The 19,691-nt window shown below is 40.0% G+C and overlaps 1 protein-coding gene across 1 annotated transcript in view; it reads right to left on the reverse strand.

Annotated features, from left to right (window-relative positions):
- LOC142370127 (LIM zinc-binding domain-containing Nebulette-like) overlaps positions 1-18,428 on the reverse strand; it is a 38,634-nt gene extending 20,206 nt beyond the window's left edge. The window contains exons 1-3 of the mRNA XM_075452572.1: positions 18,408-18,428; positions 17,912-18,213; positions 13,374-13,468 (exon numbers count right to left, since the gene is read on the reverse strand). Coding sequence (XP_075308687.1) covers positions 13,374-13,468; positions 17,912-17,980 — 164 coding nt within the window. The 5' untranslated portion in view covers positions 17,981-18,213; positions 18,408-18,428. The remainder of the gene's footprint in view (positions 1-13,373; positions 13,469-17,911; positions 18,214-18,407) is intronic.
- Between the last annotated feature and the right edge of the window lie 1,263 nt (positions 18,429-19,691).

The raw sequence follows: 19,691 nt of genomic DNA on the forward strand, positions 1-19,691 counted from the left end.
CAGTCCGCTCAGTCTTTGTCAGATCTTTTCCGTTACTTTCACCATTGTTCTTCTCAGCTGCTCAGTTCCTCTCTCGTCTGATAGTTCTGTTATTAGTCTTTTGTTTTTCCAAGTTCAGTTCATGCTTTCTTGATACTCCTATAAAATTATAGACAATTATTCTATTGCCTCCAGACATTTATCTTCCACCACCCACTAACCTCATCAGAAGCATGGCAGAAAAATATGAAGTGTGTTATGATTCTTGCAGACTTCCATCATTTCAACATATCTTTCAGCTCAACATCAACTATTTCGAAATAACAGTTTTTCTTGAAGAAAAGCCTAATGACGATCATTTTTCAGGATATTAAGTATCCAAATGTTTCCTGAACATGTGCATTGAAGATGATATTTGGATACAAGTTTATTCAAATACTTTAAATCACGAAAACCTGTGAATTCTTCCATTTTGTACAGCATTGTTAAAAATCCTTAGAACTCTGTTTTAAAGTCTATGAAGATCAGGTTAACACCAACAATACTTGTCCATAAATGAACTAATCATGTCAGTAGTTGCAACCACCTCATGCAAAATGTCAACAAGATTCCAGGCCAGCAGACAACCGTGAATTTTAAGGTCAAAACAAACCATGAAATGTCACCAGACAAAGAGTTTAGAGTCAATACAAATCTTTAAATGGCCATAAGGGGAAAATATTCAACTTCCACCAAACCTTGCTTCAGCAAAATTAACCAGATGACTAAAAAAAATTACAATTTGGCTGTAAAACAGAGAGAGGGGGAATGATGAGGAGGAAAAGAGATCAGACACACACTTCATCATTGCATCCAGGTTTGTTGGCAGTTCAACAGTCTGTGATGTGTGAGTGTTGCTGCTTCAGCTTTATCCTCCATAAAAAGCCTCCCTCTGAGCTACTTGGCTGAAGGAGGACCTGACATCACAGCTTTCTCTGCTTTCCATGCCACAGATGATAACAAATGTATTAAAGAACTATTCCATCAATTTATTTGTCAATCTATTTAAATATTCAATGAATAAAACGATCGATACACCTGTACGAACACTAGTTATCAGTGATTGACAAAAACTAAGAAAAAAGAAGCAGTGCGTGGAAAAACTAAGTGAACTCTTACTGCTTCCACAGGAATTAAGACAATAAGTAGCAGCCAGGTGCTACTGATCAATTGATCATCAGTAAGTTTGAGCACCTCTATAAAAGCAGAAGTTTTGTCAGTTTGCTGCTCTGCAGCATTCAGGTGTGTGTTAACACAATGCCAAGGAGGAAAGACATCAGCAATAATCTTAGAGATGCTGCCCATCAATCTGGGAAGGGTAATGAGGCCATTTCCAAACTATTTGGAGTCCATCATTCTACAGAGAGAAAGATTATTCACAAGTGGAAAACATTCAAGTCAGCTGTCAATCTTCCCAGGAGTGGACGTCCCAGCAAGTTCACCCCAAGGTCAAAAATCCAAGAGCTACATCTCAGACTCTACAGGCCTCAGTTAGCATGTTAAATATTAAAGTTTATGACAGCACAATTAGAAAAAGACTGAACAAGTATGGGTTGTTTGGAAGGGCTGCAGGAGAAAGCCTCTTCTCTCTAAAAAGAACATGGCAGCACATCTTAGGTTTGCAAAGCTGCATCTGAACAAACCACAAGACTTCTGGAACAATGTCCTTTGGACAGACCAGACCAAAGTGGAGATGTTTGGTTTTTCCCTGCTGTGTCGTCATGCTGCTGTTCCAGAGTGCCTGAGGGGATTCAAACCTGATTGAAATTTACATTGTGTCACACTGGAAAAACCTGAACTTCTACACCATATCATGTTTAATGACTTCACCCTCACTGCCATCATTTAAAGTCTATAACCACTTTCTGTGTCTTTCTGTTGGTGGCAGCCACTGATAAAATGCCATGACAAATGAGGGTAGATAATGCGGTCTGTGCTTATTTAAGTAAGAGATATTATCACACTGCTTAGTTAATAGCAGGCTGCCGGGCTAACGTTCAGCTGAGATTAGAGGAGTTGAGAACAGACGCCTCTGACTTCAGCTGTGTCTCATAGAGATGATGAAGAGGTAGATATGAAAAAGAAAAAAAAACATGTAAGATTTTAGTTCAAGTTTTAGTTAAGAGATTTGTTAACTTATCTAAAATGTTTCTTAGCTCTTTGAAAATAGTTATCATACTATAACACTAATATTCTGCCTCCAAAGTAGGAAATAAACCTTTTTTGTTCTGTTATTACCCAAATAAATTGAAATGATTGCCAAAGTGAGAGCCGAAGGTAGTCTGCTCTTTAATTGCCAAGACTTCCATATTCTGAAGCACAAATCCCCACAAATTGAGTTTGTCACATAATTTAATCCAATAAATTATTATGCCTTGAACAGGTCACAGTCTCTCCAAAATGACATGGTTTAGGTGTTTTAAAAACAGCTGAATGAGGACGCTTTCTGGAGTTGCAGCGTTTGAATCTTTCTCAGCTAGTAACTCTTCGTAAATTACAGAGCAAAAGTCTTGATTTTGCCCTCATTTCTTTTTATATTTCCAGGAAAATAGGAAACGTACAAACATAAATGTAAAAACTAAAATATATAAGGCAACATACAGTAACATTTTGGAGCTTTGTCCTCATCGTTGCAAGGGAAATAGGTTGGTGCCAAAAACTGCACTCGTTAGACAAGTTAGACAATTATGGGCCTGGAACAATCACACTCATTCAGGTGATACTGCTGTGTGGACAGGACCTTTGTCTGGTTCATCAACAGTCTCACTCAGCAAACTGGGGTGTTTTATAACTTTGTTAAGCAGGAGACAAGAGGCGGTGGTGTCCTCAAAGATGAAGTGTTAAGGCATTTCATCTTTATCAGACAGCAGAGAGGAAAATATGGAAGATGGGTGGAGAGAGGAAAGAAGAAGTGAGAAGTGATAAAGAGGAGAGGGAAGGAGAAGGAAAGATGAGAATCTAAGGAAAAGAAGGATGAAGAAAAATTCAAAGGAAAGATAAAAAAGAAAAAAATGTGAAATTAATGACAGAGGACGATTGAAGACGCTGAAAGGGGAGGATATCAACTAATTTTAATGAAAGGAAAGAAAAGGAATGACATGGGTGGACAGGAGAGGTGAGTAAACGAAAAGAAAGGAGATGGGAAAATAGAAAAGGACTGGTATGATAGAAAAGAGTAGAGGGAAAGAAAAGTATGGGAAGGTTACAATAAGGGGAAAAGAGCAAGAAAGAGCAGGAAGAAGAAGTACAGTGACGAAGAGAAGGTAACAAAGTCAAAGGGAAAGAATGAAAAGGAAAAAATGGAAAGACAGGAAACAGGAAAGGAAAGGACAAAGGATGGTGAGGTAAAGGAATGAATTGAGGGGGATAGAAGGAGAGAGCAAAAAAATTGGAACTATAGAAAACAAATAGAGCAGAAAAGAAAGGAAAAAGAGGAGTGTCAGCCTCCTGAAAGCTTTTTTATTCCTCCTAACACCACGGAGCCGTAGACTGAAAACAACACCAAAAAACAACAGCTTACTGGAGGGAATACAGACAACCAGCTCAGTTCAGGGCTGTTTATAGAGACGCAGCACTTGTAACACCACAAAACTGTCTCTCTTCACTGTGCTCTGTCTTTCTGTTCACTCATTCATGCGTAACGCTCTCAGCCGGCCTTCAATAGAGCCGCTGCGCATCCCTCCGTCCCCTCTTCCTCTTTCTTTTCACACATGGTGGCGACTGAGCCTCCCTGTTGCTCTCTGTTTTCCAAATCTGTCTCATTTTCATGTAATTTGCAAAAACTCTCAGTTTTTGCCCCTCTTTCAGCTCCCGATCCTCTCCTCGTCCTCTTCAGCAGACTGCTGACTCGAACCGTGACAGAACAGAAGGAGGATTACATACGTTTTCCATCGTTATAGGTTTCAGCAGCTCCATCTTTCAACACACTTTCATCAGTTGCGCCCTTTTATTCCTCCAGCTGTTTAGTTACAGCCCTAAATTGTCTGTTCCACGGGCTTATTTCCCTCCATTTGTTTATGATTATTTAAGCAGAAAATCAAAGTCAATATATTTGGCCAAAGAAGAAAAATTTGTATATTGATTCTGCAAAGAGGAAAGAGGAAAATGCAGTGTTTGAGGAGCAATAAGGAAAACAAATCAATTAATTATTCTTTCTATTTTTCTGTTTATTTCACATTTGGAGCTCTGATTGCTCCTTCAGTGACTTCATCTTATTGTGTCCTCTTATTTCTTATGTCATTTGGGTGGACAATCAACACCAACAGCTGTTTATCTCCCTGAACAAACAACTATATTTGCATATATTTATATCACCAGTGGATGGACAGTGCAAATGATCTTCTCAAAATTGGCCTATAAATTGCATTACAATTAGATAGAAACCCAGCAATAGTTGAAATCCCTTATTTCTTTCTTCATTGCTTTTATCTTTTATATTTTTTCAAATCTAATTTAGCTTCTTTATGTTTTGGACAATTTGAGTTTGTATCTTTAAGCACTTTGTTACCAGCAGCCTGTCACAAAGGCATGTCATTTGTTCCCATTTCTTTAGTCTCATCTATGAAAAACACCAAAGATAACACAGTTTGATAGACAGAAAATAGTATTTCTGCAGCAACAAGGTGATTCCCAAAGAGCTATTAGCTGAAAACTTGGCATATCTCAGCATGGTGTGCAGCGTGTCCTTAAAACATTTGAGGAAACTGGACAAGTGGAGGACAAAAGAAGAAGTGTCAGGCCTAAAGAACTATCTACAGCAGATGAACAGGATCTGAAAGTGATGTCCTTAAGAAAGAGGAAAAAATCCAGCAAAGACCTGACACAGGAGCTGAGAGATGCATCTGCACCTTCAGCTGATCCATCTGCTGTTGGCCCAAGCCTCATCAGAAATGGTCTCCATGGAAGGGTGACTGTCATGTTATTTTGGTTTAGATGAACCAACTATTTGCTGGGTGAAAATATGGCAATGTAATGATGTTATTACCTGGAAGTCTTTTTATCTCTGTGTCTCCTAATCTCTGCTCATCTGTTATGACTGTCGCAGCTGATCCGGCCACACATGTATTTTAAGTGAATGTGAATCTGTGCTGTGCCGTAGAGAACAAACAAACTTCTAGATTTTCCGTTCAAGTAAGGAGTCTCTACAAAGAAAGGTATAGAACCAGAGACCAGAGTCAAGAACGCTCTGGTTTTTCAGAGATAAAAAGTTAAGTTTCACTTTCAGTTTTGGTTCCATTTGTTTTTGACTAAGATTCTGCTGTTAAAGTACAACTCCCGTTAGTTATCTGAGCAATGTATCAAAACTACGGGAATAAAACAAAGAGACAAATGTGAGGGTTTTTCAGACACTTCTAATAAACTCTTGAGACTTTTCACTCACTACAGCAGCAATACTCCAGCCCCAATCTGACTTTGACTGATAAGTGTTAGTTGCATGCAGTTTACACTTTGAGGTTGGAAAAAAACTGAATCTCACTGTATCTTACAGCAAATTAAGAAAAAAGCACAATGTCTCTCAGCTCCCTCGTCTAAATATGATGAAATAACTGAACAGTGGAGTTTCATTTAGAAAGAGACTGCCCTCATTGATCAAGTGGGTTTGGCTTGTTTCGATCACGACATCCCATCATCCTGGAGGGACTGAACTAAAGCAAGAAAAGTGAGGTTACAGGATACTTTCACTAGCAGAGGGAGGTCTCCATCAGTGTTTCACACTTTCTGTAATGATGAGTCGACAACAATCTAAAATCAAAGCAGCAGCTCTTATAGCAGGTGTTTCTTTCTGTGACAGATTCCAACATTTACACTCAGCATCCACCTGCTCTCTCTGACTAAGACCCTTGAACATGAATGATATCCTACAGTTTCCCTTTCTGTTTTTTTCTGCCTCGGAGAAGCAGAAATGAACAGCCTTCTCTCTGCTGCTTAGGAGCACAATAAGACTGGAGTAATCTGGGTTATGTGGGCAGCTGCGTTACATAACCACACCGTCTTTGTCACAAAAATTCTGAGCTCATGAAAAGCTGTTAATGTGCGCACCACATGTAAAATCATATTAATGTGCACATATACACACAGAAGGAGCTCCTTTGTGAGATCACCCATGTGTGTCTTGTTGTTCACATGAGCAGCTAATGTGCAGTGTTACATAACAAGCTTTGATTCCGACTAATTTGCATAAAGGGTGACTTAATTAAACAGAAATATCTCGTGCAAGAAGACGCCTGCTGAAAGCAGTGTGTGCTGCGACATGCTGATCCTCTACTCTGTGAGATCACAATGAAACACTGTCTGCTACAGTTTTTGGTGTTTCTCTTTCATTTGGAGAACGACTGACAGATCTATCTATCTATCTATCTATCTATCTATCTAGCTATCTAGCTATCTAGCTATTTTACTTTCTGTGTGATACTTATTCTCACTGTTCACTTCATTTGAATTCCAGTGCAGTTGGATAGAAAAAGCTCTGCCCTGATTTCTGAATCTACAAAGCATCCAGGACCAAACTTAAAAGTTTCATATGTGGAGTACAGCTTTAGGATTTTGCAATATCAAAGAGAACATGATTTATTTTTTTAAAATAAATCCATGCTGTGAAGTGTAAGGCTCAGGTGAGTTGATGTTGATTGACCCAGATGCATCAAACAGGTGAGCAAGACTAAACACTGAAATCAGACAGTGATGTGTTTTAGTTGGGCTAAAATGCCTTGTTGATTATTAAAATAGCTGATTGTTCCAGTTCTAATGTACAGACACTGTTTGCAGTTTGTGACACAGTGTGCTTGAATTTCACATGACACAGAATTAAACCGGTGATAAAGAAAGAGAGATAAAACAGCTCAGAGGTCATCCGGGTTCACCGAGGGCCAGTGTTGGGAGTAACGGCATTTAAGTATAACGGCGTTACTAACGGCGTTGTTTTTCCAGTAACGGAGTAATCTAATTAATTACTTTCCCCATCGTTACAACGCCGTTATCGTTACTGAGAATATAAAGTGGCGCGTTACTAGGGCTGTCACGGTTACCGGTCTACACGGTAACCGCACTAAAATATTTTGACGGTGAGATAACCTTCTGAATTTCAAAACACGGTGTTATTTCGGTTGGTTACCTTACCGCACACCGTTACACCGGGAGAGCTTTCATTTCCCTAATACTCCCACGGTTACACTGTATTACACTGTTACTGCGCTAAATACTTTGCATTTCAAAACATAATGTTATCTAGGTGCGTTACTAGAGCTCTACACCGCATACGTGACACTTTCGAACGTTCGCGGGCGCCACTAGTCCGAGGTTCTTTTCTCACACTCTCTCACTTTAAGCATGGCAGCAGAAGAAGGAAGCCGCGATGGTACCATTTTTCCACCTTCTAAGCGCACAAAATCGGAAGTGTGGTCCTACTTTGGATATTTCAAAAACTCTGAGGGGCAACTGGTGGAGGACGGTGCCCCCGTGTGTAGGACATGCCGGCGGAACACTCACCTACGAGACCATCACCCGCAGCTGCACAGCCAGCGCAAGGTATATTTGTTATATTAACACATAGTTTTAGCTGAAATGCTCGAAATAACTTTTGCCTTCGGGTAAAGGGGAAATGTAACAATTATATCCGACTGTCAATAATGTTAAATCGTGATAATAATCATTTACATTACATTAACAATGCTCTAGTGTGTTCACCATTCTTAGATGGGCGCTAAACGGCATTCTAAGCTAAGTTGAATAGCCAAACTTTGATATGCCATGAGACAGTGAAAATAGTGCAGTGAAACACATTAATGATTAAGTTACTTCTGACTTTGGGTCAAGGGAAAATGCAACGATATACCCGATTGTCTATAATGTTAAACCTTGATATTAAATGTCAGTGTCGAAGCACGCCCACTGCTAGCATTTTAAAATGCATCCTACTGCGGTGCCATGCTCTATTCATTGGTAGCTAGTGCACTACTAAACGCCATTCTAAGGCGCTAAACAGCTTAGTTCTCATACAGTACTGGCTTCTTGCTTACTCGCTCATGGAACGTTCGCTAAATGTTCCCGCGGGTTTATCCTAACTTTCTTTCGCCACGGTGAAATGGAACATAACACACGGCAATGTTGAGTCAGTTGAAGACTTGAGTCAGTGACAGACAGCCACGCTTGGTTTTAATTTCAGTATAGCAGCAGCATTAATGAGTGATTAGTAGGTGCATTTGACTTTTGAAGTTGTGGACCAACATCATTCCATGCCTGTGTCTCACTCGCCACGCGAGCAAGACGAGACCTTGCAATCACTGCAGACATCCCATCATAACTAAATGGGTGCTGCGCTTTGTTTGTCTCACCAGGGGGCGGGGGGGACACGTTGATAGTAGATGCCAGTAGCCCTATTCTATTGCACATTGACTTATCTGGTCACCTTAATGTTAACACTAAAGAAAAAAAAAAATTACCGAGATAATATCGTAAACCGTGGTAATTTTGGTCACAATAACCGTGAGCCGAAAATTTCACACCGTGACACCGCTACGCGTTACTACAATTTTGTTGTAGGCTTTCGGCTACACATCAGCTGCCTGGAGAGAGCAGGGATGGGGATGATGACATCGTTGCAAATGCGATGATGATTGGCTGTGTGGGCGGATGCCCTCCTCACGCTGTCTCACTGCCCGCGCTGACTACTACTGACAGCAACAATGGCGACGAGCCAGGGAAGTTCAAAGGTAGCGTTCTCTAACTGGAAGTACTGGAGCTACTTCTCACTCGTGGAGATAAAAGGCAAGAATGTGTATGTAACATGCACGCTATGCCCCAGGGAAAAAAACTTTATCCACGTCTGCCTCAAGTAACTCAAATCAAATGAAGCACCTTACATCAACCCCTGCGAATATGACACTTGTTGCTTCTGCAGCTGCTAACCCAACCCCAAGCCCAAATGCAGCTAGCGTGAGCCCCAGCGAAGGAGACGGAGCCACTCGAAAACAAACAACACTCGATTTTTCGGGTCAGAAACAGGTGACCACCATCCCCATTTTATATTCAATATTTATGTTTTTATTTCTATGCATCATATGGCAGGCTGCAATCTATTGAGTTCAAATAAATACCAAATGTTCTAAATGACTGTATATAGTGTTTTTATTCTTCAATAAGTTAATATAAACATATTTGATGTTAAAGATGTTATAGAACGTAACAGCGTTATAGAACATAAAAAATAACGCCACAGTTACTTTGCTGAGTAACTAATTACTTTTACAATGTGGTAACTGAGTTACTAACTCAATTACTTTTTGGGAGCAGTAACTAGTAACTGTAACTAATTACTTTTTAAAAGTAACTTGACCAACACTGCCGATGGCTGCCATACACCACAGATTAAAACTAAACTCGTCCCATAACCTGCCGCAGGAGTCCATTCAAATGTAGATGTGTGTGTGTGTGTGTGTGTGTGTGTGTGTGTGTGTGTGTGTGCACACATTTGCCTTCAGAAAACATTAATCTTTGTGTTTGAGGTGAGAGTAAGAGCCGTCATGACTGCTTGTGAAAACTCTTCTCCTGTTTATATTAGTTCATTAATTATCAAAGTCATGCAGCCTTGTGTGTTAAAGTGTCAGCTCTCATGTGCCTCCATAATCCTTCTCCCCACTTGCTCCCTCCTTTCTGTCTGCCTCCCCTTTTTGAGCTCCAGATAGGGTTTTAAGAAGCACGGGACCCACAGGCCTTCAAGTCCCTCTGATCTGAAACACAAGCACATTTTGGCCAATCTGAATTCTATAATCAAACCTTGCGGTATTAAAAAAAAACTTCTTTAATTACTCATTAATTTTGACAAATGCTGGCACTATCCTTATTAACCGGAATTGTCCAAACAACAGAATTCAAAATGTTTCATTTATCCATTTGCTCACTTTCTACCATTTATCTACAGTTGGAGTGCAGAAAAATTCCTGTAGCGGATTAGATGTATAATTTCACAAAGTGGATGTATGAAGAAAATCTCTGACAGAAATCAATCAGGAGGCGTCTGTTCACATGATAATTCCTGAAGCTATCTTTTGAAATGTCGCTTCATTACAAAACCAGTTCATTAACTAGTGTTTATTCATCTGTTGTCATTATTCTTTCATGTCAGCGAACATTAAACATGTTCATTTTTTAGATAAAGAAACGTTTTGCAATCCTGAGCCAAGTATTTTGGGATCTCTGTGGAACAATATCCATCTTCCTTTGAAGAACTTGAAAGATGTTGATTGAGTTTCTTGTTCTGATATTTTTTTTGCAAACTGGGTGATCAGATAGATGCTAAAAACAGTAGAATTCTGTGATACAAACTGATCTGAACTCTATTTCCCTCCATATAAAATGGCTTCAAAATATTAGGGTGAGCTCCAAGAGTCGACAGAAGCAGCTTCCTTTGGAGGGGCAGAACTGAGGCCGTCAATTTATATGTTATTGTTGCCATCACAGTGGTCACTGCAGCATCAGCTCAACAATGGATCAGAAGCATGACACAGACAGCCAAGAAAAACAGAGCTGGCTTTTTCACAATAGACACAGCAGTAAAAACAAGCAGCGTCACAGGGAGCCTTACAGAGAATCTTTAATTACAGGACGCTGGTTTGTGCACTGAGCGTTACATGTAGCACTGAGGTACAAAAACAAAACTCAGTGCTGAGTCAGAAAGCCCTGCCGGAAGTGTTTTCTGCACAGTACACAATCCTGACACTCTAAGTTTGCATACACAAAAGAGGAGAGCGAGCAGGCAGCTGTGGAAGAAACTCACTAAACAGTGACATGCTGTTCATCAAAAGTTTGGAAACGTATCATCTTCCAGGAATGACTGAATTGAATTTTCCACTTTTCTTTTTCTTTTCACTTTTTTGGATCTCCTTCATTTGCATCAACTCACATCACTCAGGATTAGTTCATCATTCATTTATTCATCTTTCCATCTAAGACATCGTATGAGAAATAAATATCAGAAGAAATATTGTACCTCAGAACTCAATTCACTGAATGCATTTGCTTGAGATCAGTTACGATTACAATAAGAAAAGATTTTTACATTCACAACATCCACATATTATCCTCATTAGTTCATACCAATAAACCTAAAACAAACATACATGGGGAAGCCGTGAATCTGTATGATTGTGTATAAATTCATTTGTAATCACAAAGCTTAAGAGCCAAATGTTGAATGCCCACATCACACTTAGACAGTAAAATGCTCACAAAAAACCTTTTAGGTCTTTTACTTGCCTCCTATAATATTATTCAATACACTCCAAACACACTCACACACACCATTAGGTCCATTAACCAGTTCGCCCACTGTGTGTGCAAAACTGTGTCACTCCATGGTAACAAAGGCCACTAGCATGTCCCTACATGCCCATGAGTTCTACTATTTAATATCTATTTAATCAGGAACAATGTGGGGGTTCAGTTTCTTGGCCAAAAACACCTCGATGGGAATTCTGGAGAAGCCGAGGATCGAACAGCAGACCTTTCGGTTGGAAACTGTAGCTCCTGACCACAGCTTCTACCATTTAAAAGGATAAAAGGTTTTGATTCTGCCATATAGCAGAGTATGTTGAAACATATCTGTTAACTTTAACAATAAAACATGTACAACTAGCCACAAACAGTTGGAGGAAAACAATACACTAAGTGAAAATATCCTAAATAAACTTGTTTTCAGCCTTAATGTTTTTACTCGGAAATTATCCCACAATACAGTTTTTAAACACCAAATCACAAAACTGAAAAAGATTGAAAACTGTATCTGAGCTGCAGTCATTCCTCAAGAAGACAACCATGCTGGAGGTGATTTTTCCTGTTTTTTGTCTGTTTGATAGCAAAATTAAACAAAAACTACAAAACCAGCCCAGTCTGACAAGAAACTGTGTAACAGGTCCACATGTCGAAAACGCAGAGTCATGACAATGTGCAAAGTAAAATGTTTCTGTGGCCAGGAAGTGTGGTAATTTTACTATTTTTCTACCTTTAATGAGAAACTGCACTGTTTTGCATGTGGGCGTAGGGAGGTTGTGTGGGATCACATTTCTGCTTGCTGAGGAGACATTACTGCCCCATCAGGAGGAAGCTTTTGTGCATGCTTTTATTGTGCACGTGACTGCTTTTCACATATTTGTCTTTTGGAGCCAATTAAATGCCAGGCCATGCATTTACAGATTTAAATGTGAGATAACGTTTTTCAAAACTGGACCTGGAAGTGAGAAAAATGTGGAGACACAATGTAACAGCAGGTGTGACTGACGTACTTCGAGGTGTCCACTTGTGTTCGGATCAGTGAGGGAAGATGTTAATGGCAGGTCTGAAAAGAGCCTTTCAGTGCTGTTTGTTTACAGGAGGGGAGGAGACGTCTGACAGGAAAAAAAGACGCTGTGTTCAACAAGCTGACAGGAAACACCCTTTAAGCCTAAAAGGGTTGGGGGGGTCACTTTAACCCCTCTGCCATTAAGTCCAGCTTGTGTCACACAGAGTCAGTGTTGATTTGTGTGACAGAGTTTGCTTTGCTTTTCCAAACTCATGTCTGGGATTCAGAGGATCTTTCTTTAAGATAAAACTACAAAAAATATGTCTGATGCATTTATCATTTTATTCGTCTTTCTGCTCTTAAACAGCGGAGGGAAGATGAAGTCTAGAAGAAAATGCGGACTAAAATAGTCAAATAAAAAAGCTGAGCAGGTAATGTGCTCCTCTAAAGCTGCTTCAGCCGGCACCACAGATGTACACCACAGACCACTGTAAGCCTCAACCCTCAAATCATCAACATTATAATCAGTTAACAGTTACATGGTCAAGGGTCAAAGCTGAAACCTTCTCTGTAAGATACACCCTGAAGCACAGGCTGTAATTTACTTGCAACATCTATCAAGCACAGATATAAGCTCCGCCTCCTTGCAGGGTTTTTAATCTCACTGGTGTCTGTGAAGGTCTGGCCGCGCAAACCTAAATATTCTTAATGCACCATAAGTGGCAGAGCAGCGTGTAAAGCTGTGCAGATAATGACAAGCAGAGCAGGAAGTCAAAGGCAATGATTCAGAGCTGTAGACTGCAGCAGAACTGGGGCTGGGATCAGATCCAAAACCACTGAAACCGACAAAAACCGACAAAACCCCAAAACCACCGCTGCTATTAAAAACCTACGATATGAGCAGCCTGCAGGCCGAGTACAAACAAGCATAATAACACAGCAGCTAAGGAGCCTGGATGGTGTTTTTACTCAGAGAAAGTTCGTGAATATAAAGTTGGAATACTTTGGGATGAAGAAGCAACAGCAACACAGCAGTCATGACAGAAACATAAAGAAAAAGAGTGTTATGGGAGTCTGGACTCACGCGTTGCAGTAGGGTTTCTTGTCATAGCCTTTATAGTTCTTCATGTTCAGGGTCATCTTGCAAACCTCGCAGTGGAAACATCCTTTGTGCCAGTTCTGAGGACACAGCACAAGCACAATCACAGTGGATTTGATGAGTCAGTTCAGACCTTATCATGAAAATCATGAAAAGAAAACAATATTTTACAGTTTGACCAAATAATTCAACTTCAAGGTTCATTTATGTTGTGTTTCTGGAGCTGTCGGATTTTGTTGCTGAGCTATCAGGGGATGACTTGGTTGTTAACACAAGACGCAAGTATGGAGGATTGATCTTCTAATAAGACACTGTCATGGATATCAGCAGATGGGGCACCGTCTCACTGTTCTGGAGTCTGATATGAGTGTTTTCTTTTGTTTTGGTCTGGTGTTCACACACAGCTGGGGTTGTTGTGTTGTCCTCAAACTACATCTCACATGTAACATCACACAACAAGGATGCACTGAGCTTTTAGATGGCTGGATGTTCCAACATGTGGGAGTTCTATCACATGACCACACGATAACAATTGAGCCATCTCCATGACAACAGAGCAGCTCCATCTGCAGCGTGGGAATGCGACTCAATGTGGCTGAAAGCTTCAGAAATACCATTTGTGTAAGTTTTTTTATAACCTCATTATAACTTAGTAAAGGGATCAGTTTAATAGGACGTGTTACTACATGTTAGTACTTGATCTAAACATGTAAAACACGCGATAAGAGGCTGAAAGTAAACTGACATTTGTGCTGACGAAACCATGACAGGCTGCAGAAAGTCAGCTCTGTTTGCTCATTCAAAAGCCTGTTCAGATCATCCTCCATCTGTTCTGCATCAGGATTACTTCAATCCTAAGAAAATGACTAAATTCTGTGTTTGAGATGTCAAAACAGACATTTCACTTCTACATTAATCTACTTTACTTTACTGCAGTGAAAAAGCATGTCCAAAGTGATGATGAAAAATTAAAGGCTGGACTAGAATCCCACTGTTGGAGTCGATGGTAACCAAATATATTACACTTATTGCAAACTTAACTTTACAGAAAGTTTTATTCTAAGACGTTTTTTTTTTTTTAAAGTATGTGACCCTTCTTATTTCTCACGGAAATCACGACTCACAAATATTAAAATGCTTAACAGCTAACCATCCCTGGATAAAAACCTCAGTGCCTGGATGCTTGAAATCCCTTTTCACCTTCTGAAACAATCCATGGCCTGGAAGAAGATGGGCACGTGTTCAGTTGTATTTTTAGATTTCAGATCCCTATCGTGAGGCTCTTCAAAAGCAGCAGCATCTAGTTATAGTTGTGTTTTGTTTTGGGTGACAGCTGCACCTGTCTTCCTCCAGAGCATGCCTTTCTGACGGTAAACTATTTTTTGGAACTCTAGATACATCCAATCATCCATCCATCCGTTCTATACCTGCCTCATCAGGTTCAGGGTGGCAGCTGGAGCCTATCACAGCTGTCTTACAGTGATAGACAGGCGACACACTGGACAGGTCGCCAGTTTAGACCAAACCCATGTACTTTAAACTCCTAACCCTAACGATGATTGAAACTTTCCTCAAAGTTTGAGCATTCAGTTGACCTAATGAACTCCCTGGTGTGTTTGCAGGAAACAAAAGCAAAGTCATCCTAAAAGGAAAATCACAACACCAAATAATCTGAGAAGCAGTGTTTGGAAGTATCTTTCATCAAATGATGTAGTAATGTAGAAAGATGAGGCAGATTGTTGACTTCCTATAATTGCAGCTGTCTTACTCTTTAATGACAACAAATCCGAGGATTCACCTGCAAGCTTTCCACCCAGGTGAGGAAGTGGAGGCGCCACATAAAAGCAAGTCAACATCGAGTGTCAGAGGCTAATGAAGATGCCCTCACCACCAAAATAGCGAGATTATTACACAAAGATGTACAGTTCATTAGCATTGTGTCAAAAGAGTGGTTTCAGGAACCTTTGATGGATCTGAAGTCAAAATATATGCAGAAAGCACACTGGATGAATTCAACATGTCCTGTAACACATCCAGAGTTCAGCACATTGTGTGTTTATTTCAAACATGTTTGAACTTGGATTCTGGAAAAGGTTGTAGCTCTAACTTTAACCATTCATGGATGAGAGCACAGTAGAAACTTATCAAATTGTTGTGCATGAAAATCTGCAAATTAGCATGTTTCATCATCTCATCCTTCCTTCTTTACTGTTTGTGGCCAATTTAGCACTAGCGAGGTATAGAAGAAATAGAAACAGAATAGAAATAGACAAATACTTCCTTCATCCCCCAGTGGGGGAAATTCAAAAAGGTATGGACAGTGACGTCGTGACGCAGCGAGACACATGTGCTGACAAATCGAAGTCGGTGCATCGCTGATGGGAAGTAGGACAGGAAAATGAAGTAATCCTACCATTTTGGAGCCTTTATTGTAACCCTGAAAGTTGGCCTGTGGACTAATTTCACATTCCTTCATGAGATTAGCTGCTTCAAAAGTGGTGAGGATCGTGAAGTATTCAACAGTCAGTGAGTTTGATCATTTTCAAATTGGACCCTTATATCCATCAGGAGTCACAAAATATAATGACTCTCAGTAAGTGCTGGATGTTAAACTCAAAGGTTTGATCAAAGCTTAGTTTCCAAACGTATTTGCCAGCTCATGAGACTCTCTCAGAATTCAGGTGTTGATTTAATTCTTGTCTGCAGCACATTTCAAAGAATTTCTAAAGATCGTGTTGCTTTCTCAAAAATCTGCTTTACTCCTTTTGTTAAATCTCAAAAATAGCAATTTAGTGGAAAAACATTTAGACTTCTAAAATGGCAAAAGAAATAAAAAAACGTTTCAACTTTAACAGCGTCCATTTGGCAATAAAAACAACTGCAACAACTCTAGTAACGCGTTCTCCTCCCACTCACTTCAGCCTGTAACTGACACACGAAGTGTATCTTTCACAGCAGGAAAAAACACTTCATTACAAATCTAAATCCCAGTGACATAAAGCTCCTTTGTTATGAAGTTTTATTCTCTGACTTTGTCTCCGAATGTAAAAGACGTGTCACCTTGTTTTGCAAAAGGTCTGATTGAAAGGGCATTTAGAAGTGACAGCTGGGAACTCTGAAGTCTTTGGATGGTGAAATAAATTCTTTCTCTGACTTTCTCACTCCGTTTCTCACATTGTTTCTCTGCCAGCCTCCTCCTCCTCTCTAAATCACCGCAGCTCATGCTGTTTTCAGTCCTTTTTTTAACCTCAGCATCTCTTCAAACATGCCAAGTTTAAAAAAAACAGAAGGTGACTTTTGGTTCTTTCTGCTCTCTTATTTTCCATCTAGTGATTTTAGAAGCATCACAACAAAGTTGGACTTATTTATTGTGTGTTTTCTGTGAGTGTTGTATCGCCAAAGCCGTGGGAGCTAATAATATGAGCTGAGCCTACATGCTGTTGTGTCATGTGATGCCTCACAGGACAGACAGTGAATGCATGAGACTGCTGAAGATAAATTAATAATTCATCATCGTTATGCAAGAGACTATTACAGAAGTATTACCCTGCAGAAAATTTAAAAAGCACTTTGATCATATACTGACATTAAAAAGCAGAGATGTTTGTCAGAGTGGTCCTTAAATTTCTGAATGGTTCGTTGCAGGAGATGTATTTACTTGTCCCAATATATTTGTATCTTTAAGGTGACACTACTCTGTTTTTTTGTTGTTGTTTTTTTTGCAAACCCTTGCTGTGACAGTTTTTAAGTTTCACATAAAAATGCTCAGATTCATATTGAGTGAGACTGAAAATATAACACCTAAATATGAAAAGGTGAACACTGATGACAGGGGACCCTGAAAGTAACACAACTGGGCAGATCATTTGCAAGGAATGTACAGTAAACTGATAACTGTGTACAATACTGCAGGCCTCCTTTGACAAAGATATATAAAATCAGTATTTTACCTTTTTTTTATTGATGGAGTAAAACATATATTTATTGAGGTAAATTGAACACAAACGAGCATAATTTCAGTTTTGCATCATTTATGACTGCAGGAGTTAAATTATTATCACGGTGACAGAGGATATATTTAATAATTCATTGCAGTTGTATCATTTTATTTCACGAGTAAAAACAGGAGATGACACATTGAATGTTTTTCTATCATCACAGCAATGTAAATTGATTATTTTTTTCGTGAATCTATTGATAACCTGAGTTCTCACTAATTCATTAACATTTTTATCTTCCCGAAACAAAATGACGGAGAATAACTCAGTGTTAAAGCATACTTATTTGAACGGACCACAGCCTGCTATGTAATATTTTAATCTTTGATTTCGAGCTGAAAAAAATAATAAAAGCTCAAATTATGTCCTACGGTGCTCAAAGCTACCTGCGTCTCTGACAACTCCACTCATCCTCATGACCTCCACCTCCAGCCTGAGCAGTTTTGCTTTAACTTGGACGCCATTCTCAGGCATGTTCGCTGACGAATACAGCTTGTTTTACTCCAAAAAAAAATAAGCGCTCACCTTGTCCAGGCAGCTGACTTTCTCTGTGGGGTAGACGATCTTCCCACAGCGGGCACACTGAGGGTTCATTCTCCAGACTTCCTCTGCGCTTTCCAACAGTTCAATTCCACTGGTTATTCAGAGACGTAAAGAAAGAGCTTCTAACTGTGTCAGACTGAAACGTGGAATTATTTAAACGCTGTGAAGAAGCTGACAGGCTGCCGGGGAGAAGGTGTCACGGCTGCTTCCCTGAGCGCAGCACCGTCCGGTCTGAGGCTGGATGCTGAGCTGGAGCTGAACCCTCCATCTGCAACAAGCTGGAGCTGGTTAGGACGAAACCGGAAGTGGGTTCACTTCACATCAAATTAAGGGGGATAATTACAACACGACATATTACACCTTACCGTTATTAATCTAAAAATACTAAGATGAAATACAGAAGCAGTGTGTGAAAAACTAAGTCCATCCTTTCTGTTTTCATAAAGTTAAGAAGGTAAGTAGCAGTAAGTGTGAGCACCTCTAGCCTATAAAAGTAGAAGTTTTGTCAGTTTGCTGGTCTGGAGCATTCAGGTGTGTGTTATCACAACGTCAAGGAGGAAAGACATTCTTATGATCTTAGAGAAGCAACATTCAAGCTGCTCGGTTCCCAGATTTCAAAGTGAACAAGATGAGATGGATTTTAGTCGTTATGCCGCCCTCTGCTGGAATCAGGAAACTCTGGAATTGATATTTTTTCCAACTTTTGTCAATATTGTAGATAAGTAATAAACACTAAAAACAAATGCAACCTGCATTTATTTTATAAACTATCACTTGCCTATATTTTAATCAGATATGTCTGTAAATATCTGATTTATTGGAAAGTTATGTTTTGCTTTTATTTCAGTACTTTTGGAAACTCATTTTAGTCTAAAGCTTTATATTGTACTTTTAATTATCTGTATGAATGACATGTTTCTTATAGATAAAAGTGTCCTTCTTAAGTGGAAGTAGGCAGACCTGGTAATGTTATTGATATGGGATTGTAAGGATAGTGTGCTGTCGAGGGTGACACCCAGACTCTTAACCTGGGGGGAGGGCAAGACGGAGGAGCTGTCAATAAGGAGTGGGAAGCTGTTGGTTTTTGATAGAGTGGATTTTGTGCCAATGAGGAGAACCTCTGTTTTACTTCTGTTTAATTGAAGGAAGTTTTGAGTGAACCAGGCTTTTATTTCAGAGATGCAATCTGTGATGGAGGTGGGCGGGAGAGAGGATGAAGGTTTAGTGGTGAGGTAGAGCTGGGTGTCATCGGCATAGCAGTGGAAGTGAATGTTGAATTTGCGTAAGATATTGCCAAGGGGAAGGAGGTAGATGATGAAGAGGAGGGGCCCCAGGACAGAGCCCTTGGGGCACACCTGAGGTAACGTGGGAGGGGGTGGATTTGAGGGACTTGAGTTGTATGAACTGAGTGCGGCCAGAAAAGTACGATGTAAACCAGTCCAGGGGAGTGTGGGTGATGCCAATGGAAGAAAGCCTGCTGAGGAGGATGGTGTGACAGATGGTATCAAAAGCTGCACTCAGGTCAAGGAGGATGAGGATGATCAGTAGTCCAGAGTCAGATGCCATTAGGAGGTCATTGGTAATTTTGATGAGTGCTCTTTCAGTGCTATGGAGTGGGCTGAAACCGGACTGGAACTGTTCATGCAGATTGTTGTGGGATAGGTGAGAATGGAGCTGGGAGGCAACTGTTTTTTCAAGGATTTTGGAAATGAAGGGTAGATTGGAGATAGGATGGAAGTTGTTAAAGTTGGCGGGGTCAGCA

Source organism: Odontesthes bonariensis, chromosome 20, assembly GCF_027942865.1.
Source record: "Odontesthes bonariensis isolate fOdoBon6 chromosome 20, fOdoBon6.hap1, whole genome shotgun sequence".
Classification (NCBI taxonomy): domain Eukaryota; kingdom Metazoa; phylum Chordata; class Actinopteri; order Atheriniformes; family Atherinopsidae; genus Odontesthes; species Odontesthes bonariensis.